The following is a 17,386-nucleotide window of genomic DNA, read 5'->3' on the forward strand; positions in this document are numbered from 1 at the left end:
TTTTTTTTTTTTTTTTTGAGACAGAGTCTCAGACTGTTGCCAGGTCTGGAATGTAGTGGCGCGATCTCAGCTCACTGCAACCTCCACCTCCCGGATTCAAGCTATTTTCCTGCCTCAGCCTCCTGAGTAGCTGGGATCACAGGCGCACACCACCACACCCGGCTAATTTTTTGTATTTTTAGTAGAGACGAGGTTTCACTATGTTGGCCAGACTGGTCTGGAACTCCTGACCTCGTGATCTTCCGGCCTCGGCCTCCCAAAGGGCTGGGATTACAGGCATGAGCCACCGCGCCCGGCCAATAATTTTTAAATCGCTAACATACAAATGTCTTTTGTTGATTAAAAAAAAAAAAATCAAAACGATACCTAGCTGGACAGGATTAAAAATCAGCAGCTTACATTCTATCGCCCTTTTGTCGGTACTGAAGGTATGTTAACCGTGAGACTTAGAACCTTGTTTCACAGCCCTGATCGTGCCTCATGAGAGTCTTTTACATTCTGGGTATTCTGGTATGGAAGAGGAGAAAATCCGGCGCAATCCAGGAAAATAGGGAAGGATAAACCTGGAGCCCGTGCGTTCAGGCGCGCCCGGCTAGGTTTTCCGACGGCCGCGGTGTCTCGGTGGGGACCGGTCCCGGAGGCTTCGGCAAGGACCCGGAGCCCCCCCGCCGCAGAACTAACCACGGAAGCCGCAGGTCCCTTTAAGGTGCCCGGCAAGCGGAGAAAGGGAGCAGAGGGGGCGGGAGGAGGGTTCGGGAGCGCACGCCACGTGACTCGGCGGCCAAGTTCGCTGCGAGTTTGACAGAAGTTTGAATCGGACTCGGGGGCTTTCTGCTGCCGGCAGGGCACCGCGGCGGCCACAGCCTCGGAGAACACGAACAGCAGCGCCCCTGCGACCCAGCCAGCCAGTCAGCCTGGACTCCGGCCCACCGACGGCCGCTCGCGCTCCGGCCCCGCTCGCCTGCTCTGCCCCCGACCCGCAGCTCCCCGCTCCCCCGCAGTGTCCACCACCTCCCGGCCAGGGAGCCAAGCCCCCACGCCGCGCCCTGCGCCCGCCGCGCCAGCATGTCCTCGACCGAGAGCGCCGGCCGCACGGCTGACAAGTCGCCGCGCCAGCAGGTAGTCCCTGCGCGCCTCGGACTCTCTCACCCGCCCCTCTCCACCTAGATGTCGGGCTGGACCCTTATCCCACCCCTGGACCGCGTGTGAGTGGGGCAAGGGGACCAGCGCCTTCCCAGGGCTCCCCACCGCCCTGATCCCCCGGCCGGCTGTGTCTCCGCAGGTGGACCGCCTGCTCGTGGGGCTGCGCTGGCGGCGGCTGGAGGAGCCGCTGGGCTTCATCAAAGTTCTCCAGTGGGTGAGTCGCTGCCCCGGCCCCGGGCTATTTCGGGAGCCTGGGCTGTGACGCTGACCCGAAGCAATGGAGCCAGGGTGGGGGCTGGGGAGGTGCTGCGGCCCTGCCACGGCGGAAGGGTGGGGGGCGGCGACAGGTGGGCGGGGGAGGGGCGGGCTGGGGCTGCTTCTCCGGACTTGGTGGCAGGAGGGTGAAGAGCGAGGCATGCGGAGTCCCGGATTCGGTCCTTCTATGTGCAAGGAGCCTTTGCCCAGGGCGCTCACATTTCACCCGGGCGAGAGGACCCGGGTGTAACCTTTCCAGAACTCTGATCCTGCACATACCACTCCTTGGTGACGGGAGGAGGGAGAAGGACGAGGGGGACGAGGTCCGCTCTTCACCAAGAGGGAAGCCATGGAGGGCAAAGGAGGGAAGGAAGCAGGCGATGGAAACCATCCTGCCCCCAAAACCACCAGGGACTGGGTGATCCTGCAGGTACTGGGCTCAAGGGACAGGCTCTCGGCTGGCCGTTCCCTGTTGAATTCGCTGGAGTAATCTGAGTTCCTGTAAATAAGTGAGGGAGTGGATGAATGAATGAACGGAGCTTATGGCTCTATGATTAAACAAAAGAAAAAAATAAGACAGAATTAAAAATCACAGCATGGCTAAAATGTGGCATGTAGAATAAGATGGAACACTGATCTGAGAAGCTGGGGCCCTGGGATCCAGACCTAGACCGGCCTTTTCCAGCTATGTCACCTTGGGCAATTCATTTCTCTGGACTTCAATTTCCAACACTAGTCAGATGTTGATCAGAACCTTCCTAGGGTCTCCTTATGCTCTAAATAGGTTGGTGTGCTAGAATATGGCTCTATGTTAGACTTACTCTGTGACCTTGAAAAAGTCACTTGCTCAGGTCCTCAGTTTCCCCTGTTATAGTCTAGTGGAAATACTATCTTGCTTCACTAGGCCAGTGCCCAAGGCCTCCTGGGTATAGATTAGGAATGTGGACAGGTGCAGTCACTTTCTCAAATCATAAAGACTTGTAGGGGGCATTTAGTGCACTATTGCAGAAGAGATTTTAAGTTAGACAATCCACATACCAAATGGTGTGTGAATAACTTAATTAATGTGCTCTCAGTACAGAATTCAGCTAGGGAATAAGTTACCATTAATACTGAGGAGGATTGAGTTCTACAGGGCTTTGGAGACAAGAATTAGCACTGTGATACCAATTCTTAAATCATGGTTTGCATGAGAATAATCAAATCTGGAACCCAGGGGCAAGAGTGCACTTGGGATTATCGGGCCAGCCTGGGAGCCCCCAAGTGCAAACTCTGGGACCTGGTGGGGACTTTCCACCTTTCTTACTGCCGCAAGAGTGGTTGGACCAATTGCTGATTGAGCTCTTTTGCCTTTGGCCCCTTCCCTGTTCTGATCCACCACTCAAGTGCCAGAGGGAGCCATTTAAGAATGGTATTAAGGTGCTGAGAGACTGGCATCCAGAACTGGAAGAACCATTATAAGCAATCCAGAGGAGTGGAACCTGAAATGTTAGAGAACAATTTTACCATTCAATTAGGCAAATGGATCCAACAGAATTTGAGACAGACTGTCAAAGGATAAGGGAGACAATGAGGGAGACCATGGACTCCTTTCCCTTGGAGGGATTCTAAAAAGTTTCCTTCTTCAATCCTGCCATCCTTCCCTTCACCTAGCACCCCAAATACCCACAACATTTCTGTAAAGGCTGTACAAAGCAAAGCCTAGGGAAACGATCCAGTCTTGAGGTCAGCATTAACGCCCTAGGAATTGAGATCTGATAGACTTTTATGATCTTCAAGTACTTAGAAAGGGAGTTGTGCAAAACAGAGACCCTTTTCTCTCAGAATGCTAAAGCCTGGGCCCTGAGCTAGACTCTGAATTCCGACTTCATTCACAGGGTAGCATCACAAAGAAACGTGCTTTGCTTTTATTGCCATCCCAGGTAGCCTGAATTCAGGGCGCCAGTTTCACTTGCTTTGAAGCTCTGCAGATGAGGTAACATAAAAAGTACACAGGCACCAGCACCAGAAATGACAGTGGAAATGTTATTTGAGTTTTTCACTTATTTCCTGTTTGGAGGGATCAAATGCTCCTGAGTGGAGAAGGAAAAAAGAAAACACAAAGCTTGCAGTTATTGTAATGGTAATTGAGAATTTTGGTGTCATTATTACCAAAAAACAGATTTTACTGGAATCTTTGTGAAAAGAAAGTAATGTTATTCTTTTATTTGTTAGGAGCTTATCTTAGAGTGTTTTTTTTCAATTGAGAAATCGATTAATCTCACCTCAATTCCAATTCTGGAGTCTCACTAAGTCTATACTAAGCTAGCAAAAATAACCTGGACATAGACCAATTATTGGAGAACTCATTTTTTTAAAAAAAGAAAAGGACATCAAATCATGGGAGTTCAAGATAAAAAAGAAAAGGAAATAAGTATCTTTTTTTTTTTTTTCTTTTAAAGAAAAAGACATACTTAGGGAGGTTGAGGTGGGACGATTGCTTGACCCCAGGAGTTTGACACAAGCCTGGGCAATAAGGGGAGATCTCATTTCTACAAAAAAATAAAATCAGCTGGGTGTGATGACACATGTTTGTGGTCCCAGCTCCTTGGGAGGCTGAGGCTGGAGGATCATTGAGCCCAGGAGGTAGAGGCTGCAGTGAGCTGTGCACTCCAGCCTGGATGACAGAACTAGACCTTGTCTCAAAAAAAAAAAAGAAAGAAAGGAAAGAAAGAAAAAGAAAGAAAGAGAGAAAAGGAAAGAAAGAAAAAGAAAAGAAAAGAAAGAGAATGAGACAGATTTTTGAGGTCAGATAGGCTTTGGTTTAAATTGAGTCTCCTCTGCTTTCTTGTTTTCTAGCTCTGGAACCTGGAGTAAGTAAATACCAAATCTTTTTTTTTTTTTTTTTTTTTTTTTTAGACAGGCTCTAAGATAGAGACTAAGATAGAGACTGGCTCTGTCACCGAGGCTGGAGTGCAGTGGTAAGAACACATCTCACTGCAGTCTCAACTTTCCAAGCTCAGGCAATCCTCCCACCTTAGCCTCTCAAGTATCTGGGACCAAAGGCACATGCCACCATGCCCAGCTAAGTTGTAAAACATTTTTGTAAAAATCGGGTCTCACTATGCTGCTCCACCTGGCTTTGAGTTCCTGGGCTCAGGCGATATTCCCACCTCGGCCTCCAAAAGTGCTGAGATTACAGACATGAGCCACCTCACCTAAACAAAACAAAACAAAAAACAATGAGATAAGTGTGGGAGTAGGACCTGAGGAGAGAATTTGTCTTCCCTGTGCTGTGAGCTAACTGGTGATGTTAGTGTCCTCAGGACTGTCACAGGATTATCACCAGTGAGCATGTCAGTACCAAAGGGGAGCCTCATCCTTAAACTGGAAAGGTTATTCTGACATCGTGGCAAAAGAGATGCAGAAGGAGGAGGCGGAGGGCAGAAAATGACCAGCGCTGTCCCAGCAATGGAGGTACAAGAGGAGAAAGGCTGGTTGGCACCAGAATGCTAGGATTCCCCCTTGTCTCAGGGCCTCTACTTCTCCTTGGCTGCTCTTTATAACCAGTTTGCTCATCTCAGGGCCTTGTGCTTGGTGACAGGGGTGGTTTCAGTTCTTTCCCTCTCTTCTCTGTGTCTCAGTCACTTGGCACAGTTAGGGAAGAAAGCAAACCTGAAGTGGAAAGATGGAGGATTAGGAGACATGGAGGGGGTTGGGAGAAGGTGTCTTTCTGAGCTTCTGCACCCCAAGGCACAGAGCTACTCTTTCCCTCCTTGTAATCCTCAACACACATGGTAGAGATCTCTTCTTTAGCCTTAACAACTCTGGGATGCAGTGTTTGTTTTTATTATTTTTGTTTGTTTGTTTTAATATGACACTCCTTTCTTGATGTGAATTCTCAAGAGCAGGATCTAGGTCTTATTCGTCTTCTCATCTTCAGCACCTGGCACAAGGTAGATGCTCAATCAGTGTTGAGTTAATGAGCAAATGAAATGGAAAGAGCACTGGGCAGGGAATCAGGAGATGTGAATTCTAAGCCTGGCTTTCACATCAACTAAATGTGACTTTGGGAAAGTGACTTAATCTTTTGGGGCTTCACCTCTGTGAAATAAGATGATTGGGCATGAGCATCTTTGAGGTCCCTTTTGTTCTGCTGCTCTGTGAACCTGTGATTCCCCTCAGATGTTCTCATTTCGCTCTGGTACCATCCGACTATACAGTGTTCAGATTTAAACATATATTTTGGTAAATAAAAAATTATCATGTAAGATCCCTGACTTGAAAAGAATCAGAATACAATAAATACTGAAGTTATTGTGGGTGTATTTTGCCCTCTGAAGAATCTGAAAGCAGGATTCAGGATTGTCAGAACCTCGGGACCGTCATTTAGACATAGCAGAACTTTTGGTAATAATGGAAAACTTTTAGAATCTGTGCTCTCTGAGACAGTACCTGCTAGCCACATGAGGCTATTAGCACTTGAAATGTGCCTAGTGTGACTGAACTGAATGTTTTATTTTTTTTTGGTATTTTAGTAGAGACGGCATTTTGCCATGTTGGCCAGGCTGGTCTCGAACTCCTGACCTCAAGTGATTCACCTGCCTTGGCCTCCTAAAGTGCTGAGATTACAGGCATGAGCCCCCACACCTGGCCTGAATTTTTTTGTTGTTGTTGGATCCAGTCTCACTCTGTCACCCAGGCTGTAGTGCAGTGGCATGATCATAGCTCATTGCAGCCTTGAACCCCTGGGCTCAAATGATCCACACACTTCAGCAGCTGGGACCACAGGCATGTACCACCATGCCCAACTTTTTTTTTTTTTTTGGTAGAGATGGGGTCTTGCTATGATACCCAGGCTGGTCTTGAACTCCTGGCCTCAAGTGATCCTCCCACCTTGCTTCCCAAAGTGTTGGGATTACAGGTATGAGACACTGCACCTGGCTTGAATTTTTAATTTAATTTAATTTTGATTAACTTAAATAATCAAGCTTGGCTAGTGGCTACTGTTCTGGATAGTGCAGCTCTAGAGTGTGAGTCCATGAGGGCAGAGATTTTGATTTTCTTTTTCATTTTTTGAGATAGGGTCTCGCTCTGTCACACAGTCTGGTGTCCAGTGGTGCGATCATGTAGCTTTGACCTCCTGGGCTCAAGAGATCTTCCCACATCAGCCTCCAGAGTAGCTGGGACCACAGATGTGCACCACCACACCTGGCTAATTTTTTTTGGCTAAATAAAAAGTTGGTTAATCTCAAACTCCTGGGCTCAAGTGATCCTCCCACCTCAGCCTCCGAGAGTGCTGGGATTACAGGCATGAACCACCATGCTTGGCCTTTTTTCTTTTTTGTTCACTACTAGATAATAATGCCTAGAACTGTGCATAGTAGACACTGTACATGCTAGGCATAGTACATGCTCTTAAATTTTATCTTTCTGTGGATGCTCAGGAGTGCCTTTCAGGAGAGTGCTGGTGAAGAGAAGTCTCCATAACTGACCATTCACTGCCCCCAAGTTTTGAGTACCTACTTTCTCTTTACGATTTTTTTTTTTTTTTGAAATGGGATCTTGTTCTGTTGCCCAGCCTGGAGTGCAGTGGCATGATCATAGCTCACTGCAGCCTTGAACTCTTGGGCTCAAGTGATTCCTCCACATCAGTCTCCTGAGTAGCTGGGACTATTAGCAGGCACCACCATGCCTGGCTAATTTTTTGTTTGTAGTTTCTGTAGGCCAGGGTCTTGCTATGTTGCCTATACGTTGCTGGTCTCAAATTCCTGGGCTCAAGCCATTCTCCTGCTTGGCCTCCCAAACTGCTGGGACTACAGCTGTGAGCCACCAGGCCCGGCCCCTGCTTTCTTAAGGAACTTATAAGGAGCCATTCACTGACTAACTGCCAATAGGTAAAAATATTTCCAACTGTGCTGCCCTTCCTAGAATGTGACACCCTAATCATGTCCAGTACTGGGCACCAGAAGCTAAGAGGTATAAAGAAACTTCTAAGAGGAATCAGATGCCCACAGAACTGACAAAAGGTTAGATAATTCCTACGAGGAAGAGCTAGAGAAGTTCCACTATTACAATGGTGAGGCCACTTTGAGTAAGTAAAGGGTAATGATGCAGAGGCTTTGAGCGACTCTTCTCTACCTCTGTGAAGAAGGTGGGCAGACAGGGCCCTACTGCAGTCTCCATCATTTAATTCAGGAGAGGTTATTTAGGCATTGGAGGGAGGTTTTACTGTCTTCTTTCCCAGATATCTTTAACATGGAGACAATTCTCATTTGTCTGGAATAAACTTCCTGGAAACAGAGAGGTGCCCATTATGACCTTTGGAGAGAGGTCAGTGGCTCCAGCATGGAGATCTGCAAGGCCAGGCACTGCAAGCCGGGGGCAGTGGTACTGGACACCTCCCAGGGGCAGAGCACAGCTGTTGGCAAGCCCAGCCAAGAGTATACTGACAACGTTACTCTCAGAGAGAGAGAGTTCTGGGACTGGAAAGGGCCTCTAGATTATCTACTCCAAACCCCTCCATTTAAGATGAGGAAACAGGTCGGGCACAATGGCTCACGCCTGTAATCACAGCACTTTGGGAAGCCGAGGCAGGTGGATCATGAGGTCAGGAGATCGAGACCATCCTGGCTAACATAGTGAAACTCCATCCCTACTAAAAAAATACAAAAAATTAGCTGGGCGTGGTGGCAGGCGCCTGTAGTCCCAGCTACTTGGGAGGCTGAGGCAGGAGAATGGCGTGAACCCAGGAGGTAGAGCTTGCAGTGAGCCGAGATCGCGCCACTGCACTCCAGCCTGGGCAATGGAGCAAGACTGTCTAAAAAAAAAAAAAAAAAAAAAAGATGAGGAAACAGACTTAGAGAGCAGAGTGACTTATCAGAGCTCACCTGGCTAATTAGTGACAGGACCAGGTCTGGAACCTAGGTTTCCATACTCCTAGTTCAGTTCTTCTTTCACTCCATAATGCTAACAAGCATTAGCAAAATAAAATGCATATAGCTTCTATTCTAGACTCTGGATGCTGGGCTGACATATCGATCAGCTGTCTTCCAAGTGTTTAATGTCCAAGACACTGAGTCTCAAAGAAACATATAGAAAGTGAACAATTAAGAGAATAAGCTCATTGCTTAACAAGAACGTGATATTGGGTACAAGTCAAAGGTAAGTGCACAGGAAACCTAGTCTGAGCAGATGATGTGGAGGACAAGACATTTCAATTTCTTGCCTTCTTTTCTTTTCTTTTCTTTTTTTTGGAGTGGGGGGCAGGGGGAAGAAGGTCTCACTCAGTCGCCCAGGCTGGAGTGCAGTGGCACAATCTCGGCTTGCCCCGATCTCCACCTCCCGGGTTCAAGTGATTCTCCTGCCTCAGCCGCCCAAGTAGCTGCGATTACAGGCATGCGACACTCTACCGCCAGGCTGATTTTTGTATTTATAGTAGATACGAGGTTTCACCATGCTGGCCAGGCTGGTCTCAAACTCCTGACCTCAAATGATTCACCCGCCTCAGCCTCCCATAGTGCTGGGATTACAGGTGTAAGCCACCGCACCTGGCTTCTCACCTCCTTTTCTAACCAAAGTGTGTTTCCCAGAAAGAAATTGGAAAATTGGCCGGGCGCGGTGGCTCAAGCCTGTAATCCCAGCACTTTGGGAGGCCGAGACGGGCGGATCACGAGGTCAGGAGATCGAGACCATCCTGGCTAACAGGGTGAAACCCCGTCTCTACTAAAAAAATACAAAAAACTAGCCGGGCGCGGTGGCGGGCGCCTGTAGTCCCAACTACTCGGGAGGCTGAGGCAGGAGAATGGTGTGAACCCGGGAGGCGGAGCTTGCAGTGAGCTGAGATCCGGCCACTGCACTCCAGCCTGGGCGGCAGAGCGAGACTCCGTCTCAAAAAAAAAAAAAAAAAAAAAAAAGAAATTGGAAAATCATAGGACGAGGAAATTTTATTTCCCTCGAGAGAGAAGGTGTAGTAAAATGTGAGGAAAGGTAGAGAAGAAAACCATTCGAGTGACCTGAGGCACCTCTGGATCTTAACACTGAGAAATAGCAGCATCAACAGATGACAAAGGGAAACACCAGTGGGGAAACGGTGGAGACTGATAAGGCAAGTGGAGGGTACTTTTCTCTGGGCTTGAGCCAAGATTGTCACATTGGCCCAGCCAGCGCTATTGCTAGAAGGCCATGTGCCTTTTGGGGAAGAGGAATTAGGCTGTCAGTACTATGGGACAGCAGTATGGCCCATCTGGGGTGGCTTGGTAGAAGCCGGCCCCTCCAGCTATACCTCCACCAAGGCAGGAAGCCACTGGAAGTTAGCAACTAGGAAACAAGATTAGATGACTAGTTCAAAGGAGAAATGAAAAGCATTCTAGGCATGTCTGATCTAGGTTGATGCAGGGGAGTCTTTCTGAGTGTGTCTCTCCCTTGGGAAGGAAATTCAAGTCTATCTGTAAGCTAGAAGTTTCCTAAAGCCTGAATTGCAGAAGTTTTGTGTTAGTCATCTTAAGGAGGCTACCTATGGTCCCCAAGTCATGCCCAATGGAGAGATCTGGCAACTGTCCATTTCCTGCCTCTTCATCTCCCTCGCAGACACCATTCAGTCAACATTATTCATTTGGCTATTTGGTCCAGCAGCCTGAGGCTGGAAGACAAATGGAAGCCATGGGTTTCTGCCTAGGCAGTACTTGATTAAAGGGTATCCTCACTGTCCCCCACTCCCGCACTTAATGTCGGCATCTGTGGGGAGTCGCGGTTAGTTGTTGACTTTGGCCAGTTGAGGCCTTCTGACTCTCAAAGAGGTTTCACTCTCTCTCTCAGCTCTTTGCTATTTTTGCCTTCGGGTCCTGTGGCTCCTACAGTGGGGAGACAGGAGCAATGGTTCGCTGCAACAACGAAGCCAAGGACGTGAGCTCCATCATCGTTGCATTCGGCTATCCCTTCAGGTGAGCAAGAATTGGTTCTAACCCAGCACATTGTCTCTCACTTGATTGGCAGGACCTGCTTGGTCTCTTCCTCCTCCAGAAACCTAAAAACCATTCGTTGTGTGCCACTCCAGATTCAAATAGAATGATAAGACTTAGATCCCTTCTGCTCTTTAGCAATTTCAGACACACTGACCAGAGCAAAACGTAAGGGAAACACAGATTGATCACTGTTATAATAATGTTCCAGTCCATGGACAACCCATGGCAGGTCACACCAGCTCATACAGAAAGAGCCACTGCAGTTTGGGATGGAGGCTTACAGGAACCTTGTCAAGGTGGACAGGTCTCTCTGACCCTCAGCAGCCTCCTCTCTGCCTTGAAAGTAGGGAAGCTTATTAGTACTTACATCCTAAAGAGTTGATGTGGGATCCTCAGCCAGTACCACCAGGATACAAGTGGGCACACCTTGACAGGGAGGTAGAAGTGAACTCTTCTCTGGGTATTTGGGAGCTAAGGAAGTAGGGGGAGCTCAAATGTCCAGAGGAGAATGGGAATGGGGCTCACCTTTTCAGAAATTTCTAGTATCAGCACCCAAGTTATATTAACTGTCTCATATATAATTGGCTGTGTTTTTCTCTTTAATTTGTCCACTGCCTCATTGGAAAGCCCAATAAAGCCCGAAAATGGGTGATTCCAATCTTATCTTGGCCACTCTGGGCCTGCACTTTCCAGAGGCAGAGTGAAGCTGATCTGCCTAGTGGTTTGGCTACCAGAAATAGAAGAACTACATACATTGCAGTTGTGACCTAAAGGGCCCTGGAGACACTTGGGAATACATGGTCACCATGTCTGGGCAGGGTAGATGAGTGGGATGGGGGGCAGCTGAGAGGAAGGTAGAGTTTTACTGGAAATTTTGGGGAAGTTCTCATTTTGACTGCAAGGTTCCTTCCAGAAACTTTCCTCCCTACATGACCCCTTTGTTGGCTCTGTAAGAGTTCCCTGCTGAGAACTAGCACAGGACTACTTCTGGGCCAGGGAGAGAGAGGATTGCTTGAGCTCAGGATGGCCTCCCCTGCCACCTGCAGGTTGCACCGGATCCAATACGAGATGCCCCTCTGTGATGAAGAGTCCAGCTCCAAGACCATGCACCTCATGGGGGACTTCTCTGCACCCGCAGAGTTCTTCGTGACCCTTGGCATCTTTTCCTTCTTCTATACTATGGCTGCCCTAGTTATCTACCTGCGCTTCCACAACCTCTACACAGAGAACAAACGATTCCCGCTGGTGGTGAGTCAGCACAGGCCAGAAGGAATGGGGTGGAGAAACTGAGATGTTTGTGAGGGGGCTGAGGTCAGAACTGGAGCAGAGGACAAACATAGCGGCTTCCACCCCCATGGTGGAACCTCTGCCTCCATCAACCTCCCGTTGTTTGCTCCTGTTCACAGGAGGCACAATAGCACCATACACAAGCAGGCTCTGGAGTTAAGACTGCCTGGGTTCAGATCCCAGCATGGTCCCTTACTTGCTGTGTGATCTTGGACAAGTTAAATAACCTCTCTAAATTACAGTTTCCTTAACTATAAAATGGGGATAAAATAATAACTGCCTCATAGTTTTGTGTGTGTGTATGTGAAAAAATGAGAATGTATGTATTTAGTACATAGTTAGTCTCAATAAGCATTAGTGATTATTAATATTATTCCTCTTTACTCTCTTCCTATCCCAGGGCATGCAAGGTGGAAGGGGTGCCTTAAGGGACCCCATTTGCCTCCTGCGGTCTACCACTTGTAGCTGAGCAATGGTGATCAAAGGAAAAGCTGGGAGGGAAGAGTGGGGAGTTTAGGCTCCACTTGGGATGAGTGGGTTTTGAGGTGAGGCTGACCAACAGATGCCTTGGTACATTGTAGCCAGATCTTAGATGTGAGGGCATTAGCAGGGGCAGCCTGAGTGGCAGGACTCCTTTGGGGGCAGTGAACAGATACCTCAGGACCACCTGGGTTCTAGGTGTTGGGTAGGATGGGAAGAGGCAGCTGTCCTGGTACCCGGGGATTGCCAGCATCATGGCAAGAGGAAAAGAAGCAAGGGAATAATGAGGGCTTTCTGAGTGTATTTCCTATCCCTCTGCTCCTCCCAGGACTTCTGTGTGACTGTCTCCTTCACCTTCTTCTGGCTGGTAGCTGCAGCTGCCTGGGGCAAGGGCCTGACTGATGTCAAGGGGGCCACACGACCATCCAGCCTGACAGCAGCCATGTCCGTGTGCCATGGAGAGGAAGCAGTGTGCAGTGCCGGGGCCACGCCCTCCATGGGCCTGGCCAACATCTCCGTGGTGAGACCTGTGGCCACTGCGGGAAGCAGCACCAGCCCTGCTGCCCAGGCCTGTCCCAGCTAGCAGGTCCTGAAAGGAAAGAGAGGGTGTCCAAGAGCTGGTGTCCCCTGCATCTGGAGCTGGTGCCCTCACTGTGCTTCATGCTGGCTGCTCGCTCCTGGCTGACCCTGAGAGGACATTTTGGGATGAGGGGAACCCGAGAGCCACTTAGCCTTCTGTTCTTTCCTCCTTCCGCACTCTGCCTCCATCCAATTCCCTTCTCGTGTCCCCACCTCTAGGCATACTCTCTGTGATGTCTCCCCTCCTCCTGCCTGTTCTACACAATGTGTGTGAGCACATAAAGGGGAGCCTGGGGCTGTGGCTGAGCTTGAAGCTGGGAGGAGACCCAGCATGAGTGGGAAGGGGCTTACTGTCACTCAGCCCTCAGCCTGGAAAGGGGCTTTGGAGCAGTGGTGGATCAGCTGGATGCATATAGATTTGGCCATCCCAGTTGTTAGAATGTTGAAATATGTCCATATCCATTGGTAAAGAGCTGAGGTCTTGAGCTTCTCAAATGCTGCCCGTCATCCCAGCCACCTCAGCCTTGCTCTGAAAATGACTTGTTCCCACAGCTGAAATGTTTAATGGCTGGCAGACCAGGAACACACTTCTGGAACTTGCTGGAACCCTGCTGAAGGTTCCCCCCACCCAAATTTTGTTGTAAAAATGTTCACAGATACAACAAATTTGAAAAAATTTTACAGTGAACACCCACACACTCACCACCTAGACTGTGCCATTAACTTTTTACTAGACTTGCTTTATCACATATTTATTCACTTCTTCATCCATCAATCCATCTTGTTTTTAGTGCATTTCAAAGATTTAAGACATCAGGACACTTCCCTCTAAGTGCTTCCTGCTGTGAGGTTTTAAAAATATTTTGAATAACTATTTGAATATAGCCCTGGCTGGGTGCCTGATCATAGGGAAGGAGCACCTTGGACAGCTCCTGCCACACCTACCTGGCAGAAGGTGCTCCAAACAGGGCCTCACGTGTGCTGCGGGAGGCACCACAGGGCTGACTCTTGGCTCCTTGCTACGCTTTGCACAATGCTCCTCTAAAGGGCCAGATTCTGCTAGTGACCAAGCTACATCTTGGGTGCATGCTGAGGACAGAATTAGACACTTTCACCTGGGATTCCCTAAATAGGTGATGGGCCTGAGCCCTGCCTCTATACCAAGCTCTCTGTCTTAATTTAGTCTTTTTGGCCCTCTGTGCTTCTTCCCTGCACAACCCCCCACCCCCACTGCAATAGGAACTCCCCCTCCCTGTTCCCACAATGACCCCCTGACTATTCTCACAAATTCCCTTGATGTCTTTGCAGCTCTTCGGCTTTATCAACTTCTTCCTGTGGGCCGGGAACTGTTGGTTTGTGTTCAAGGAGACCCCGTGGCATGGACAGGGCCAGGGCCAGGGCCAGGACCAGGACCAGGGCCAGGGTCCCAGCCAGGAGAGCGCAGCTGAGCAGGGAGCAGTGGAGAAACAGTAAGCAGCCCCCGACCTGGCTACTCCCGAACTGGACAGCACCTCTTCAACCACCTCCGGCTTCCAGGACCTTTCTCTTCCTCCTCCTCCAATTCCCCTCCCCCATCATTCTGGTCTTTGAGCTTTGAGACGATCGGCAGGCATCAGCTGTTGGAAACCTGGGCAGCCCTCCCAGTGGCTTCCTATCCTCCTCCTTGCTGGAGCCATGAATGGCAGGAGCTCAGTGCTTCTTGTCCAGTGCCTGGACCCAGGCATCTTACTTCGGGTGTTACTTGTACCCTTACAGTCTCTGAGAACCAGCTTCTGCTGCAGGTGAGGGTTGGGGGCAGGAAACCAGTGCCCTGAGACTGGTTCCTAGCAGCCACCTTTCTGTCAACCTGTCCAGCTTCAACAATGTTAAGGGGAAGGGAAATCAGCTAGTAGCCTTCCCTTCTGGTCCCTTGTGTGGAAGCCCCAACAGTGGTTTGATGACCCCTCCTCAGTGGCTGCCATCTAGTCCCTGTGTCTGATGTCCAGTCAGTCCACAACTCAGTGTGCCTTCCACTGTCTTCTCTGGCCTCTGCCTGCCCACAGAGTCCACCACGTGTGAACCAGAGAGGTCCACCAGCCTAGAAAACAGCCCTTCAGAGGGTCCTGATGAGGCCTGGACTCAGCTGGGAGCAGGATAAATTTCAACTGAGTTGCAGATTCAAGAAAGTAAAGCCAGTAAACTTGCCGGCAGAATCAACTTCTATCCCCTCAATCCTCCCACCCACCAGGCTGGGGCACTTTCCACCAACACTCTAAACTCTGCTTTAGAAATGCCCTGTCTTCTTCCCTGTCCACCTTCTTGGTCTCACACTTGGGACTCAAAAATGTGGAGTCTAGGACCTGCCCCCTAATCCCCTTACTTCGCTGTCCATCTCCCTTCCCCAGCCTTGTGCATCTGAGGCATTTGAGATCCTTTTTGAAGTCTGTCCAGCCCTTCCTTTTATTCCTGTGGGGCCAGATAAGGGCTTAGGAAGGGCCAAAGGACCATCATGAGGCTAAGTTGCCCCAGAGCCCCAGGATGGATGGGCCCATTTTTTCCTTATTCCCTGCTCAGTTTTCCCCCTGCTCCTTCTCTAGTCCTTCTTTCATATTTCTCCTTCTCATCTTGAAAACAGGATGTTCCCACTCCCCTTGCCCTCCCATTTCTCCCCTGTGTCCTTATTTCTCCGTCTCTATCCCCTCCCAAGTCCAGGGCAGGCCAATGCTATTGGTGCTTCTTCACTTTGGGACCCAGTTCCATATTTGTCTTTAGTGTATATCCTCTTCATGATACCTCCTTCAGTCCCTCTCTGGGCCCCAAGGCTGAGAATCAGTGCTAACTGGGTAAGGATCACTTGCTTTCCACCCAGCTCAATCTGCCCTGGCCATAGGGCTTCCCAGGGAAGGAAGAAGAGGGAAGAACCCAACCACTTTCCAGTCCAGTGCCAATTGGCCCACCAAGCATCCCAAAGGTGACTGTGCCCTGTGCCAATCTCTCCTCAGGACTGAGTCAACCCCCTTCAACCTCCTCCCTCTCTAAACACCATCCATAGTAACATGTGCATTACGGGGGTACCTAGGAGTCAGGACTTTTGACTTCAGGCCAGTCATTTTCTCCTGATGGGGAAAAGGTAAGATTTACATCCCCAAAGGCTCGAGTCCCTCAGTGAAAGAATTAGTTTTTGTTTGTTTGTTTAAGATTTTGGGGAAGAGATCTGAGGAGGAAAGAAAGGAGATGGGGTGAGAGGGTTTCTAAGTCGGAAACTCTCTCCGTCATGAGCTGTCCCCAGGTTACTCAAGGACAAGGGGGGACAGTTTTGCCTACAGCTCCAGAGACACCGAGAACAAAGGGGCGACCTTCATTTTTCTCCAAGCTGGCCTCTGTGGGGGTCTGTGAGCAGCTTCTACTGGATCTTTGTTTGGATTCTGTGTCTGTATTTATAATTTATTTGAAATGTGCTGGGTAGTATTCTCATTTGGGGGCTGAAGTTAGCAACTGGGCCTTCAGCTAGGGAAAGCAGTTGCGGGCGGGGGGTAGGGGGAGATTATATTCACTCCTGCCAAGGACTCCCAGCCCAGAACTCTCTTTAGAGCAAGGAAGGCTCGTTCTCTTTCTTCTCAGGGGGCTCTCTTGTTCTCTGTCAGGAGAGCCTTGATTTAGGCTATGGCCTCACTCTCCATGGCCACCCTAAGAGGAAAGGCTACTTCACCTCATTACCTCCGGAGGGCTGGGCGGGGCCAAGTGCCTCATCGGACTCATGTTCTCTCCAACCAGAGCTGGCATCGCTGCTTTGCAAAGTGGGGCCTGAGGTAGAAGAAGGTGTCTGGTTTCTCCAGCTGCTGTAGGAGGCTAATGGGCAGGGCACTTGCCCTTTGTCCCACTAGATTCTAACCCAGCGCCAGGGTGCCCACCTAGGACCTTTCCTGGACATGAGTTTCCATCACTCTCACGGCCATCAGTCTCCTACTTCTGGGATTGCAGATCAGGGGTGGGGGGAGAATGTTGCATGTTGTTTTCCGGTGCTTGTTATTATACATTTGAATAAACAGTGCTGCAAGTACTTGCCATGAAGGATCTGAGACTGGAGTCCTTCTGGGGATTTATTTTTTCTTCCTCTCCCTTGCTTCAAGTTCTTGGTCAAATATCAGGACTTTCACCAAGGTGCTTTCCACTCTGTACCCCAAGCAACAAAGTCATACTCTGTTGCTTGGGGTGCAGAGAGGAGAGCAGTTATTTCTAGCAGGCTCTCTCTAGTGACATCTCCTCTTTTGGTGGCACCCAATTAGACCAAAGTAACTGGGACTCATTAGCAATTCTGGAGCAAACTCAAAAGGTGAGAGATAGTGGCTTCCACAAAGCTGTTTCCATTTGCTCTCCTACCATCTGTGACCCAAACACGCTTCCTGTCAGGAGTTAAGGGCCATATGCTTCGCTTTCTTAACTATCAGCTTCTTGTTGAACAAACTTGTACCTCTATCCCCCTTCAGAGAGTCACACACTACATTTACATCCCCTAGAAAAATACACTTGGGTACAACTGAACATTTAATTTTTAGCAGATTCCTGGATGCCCTAGGGATCATCTGTGGGTCTCAGGTTGAGATTCCCTGCCCTCAGAGATTATTCTTGAAGTTCTTATACCTTCCCTGGATGAAAAGAAGAAAATCTAAGGTCTTGCTCCCAAACTTGTTTTTCCCTTAGCCAAAGGGTCAAGAGTAGGG

At 49.3% G+C, this 17,386-nt stretch overlaps 1 protein-coding gene across 2 annotated transcripts; it reads left to right on the forward strand.

The window, feature by feature from the left end:
- Nucleotides 1-540: 540 nt before the first annotated feature.
- On the forward strand, nucleotides 541-16,744 carry SYPL2 (synaptophysin like 2). 2 transcript variants are annotated; one of them, XM_025400819.1, is made up of 6 exons: nucleotides 541-1,119; nucleotides 1,283-1,357; nucleotides 10,195-10,319; nucleotides 11,387-11,588; nucleotides 12,436-12,627; nucleotides 13,995-16,744. In XM_025400819.1, the coding sequence occupies exons 1-6, from the start codon at nucleotides 1,066-1,068 to the stop codon at nucleotides 14,157-14,159; spliced, it is 813 nt and encodes a 270-aa protein (XP_025256604.1). In that variant the 5' UTR covers nucleotides 541-1,065; the 3' UTR covers nucleotides 14,160-16,744. The 2 variants fall into 2 exon arrangements, with proteins under 2 accessions (XP_025256604.1, XP_025256610.1); XM_025400825.1 differs by lacking the exon at nucleotides 12,436-12,627.
- The last annotated feature ends 642 nt before the right edge of the window (nucleotides 16,745-17,386 follow it).

This window comes from Theropithecus gelada, chromosome 1, assembly GCF_003255815.1.
Source record: "Theropithecus gelada isolate Dixy chromosome 1, Tgel_1.0, whole genome shotgun sequence".
NCBI classification, from domain to species: Eukaryota; Metazoa; Chordata; class Mammalia; order Primates; family Cercopithecidae; genus Theropithecus; species Theropithecus gelada.

Bases quoted from the DNA above. Each gene is read 5' to 3' on its own strand.
- SYPL2 (XM_025400819.1), top strand. From the start codon at position 1,066: ATGTCCTCGACCGAGAGCGCCGGCCGCACGGCTGACAAGTCGCCGCGC. The intron at 1,120-1,282 runs GTAGTCCCTGCG...GTGTCTCCGCAG, and splicing joins ACAAGTCGCCGCGCCAGCAG to GTGGACCGCCTGCTCGTGGG. The intron at 11,589-12,435 runs GTGAGTCAGCAC...TGCTCCTCCCAG, and splicing joins ACAAACGATTCCCGCTGGTG to GACTTCTGTGTGACTGTCTC.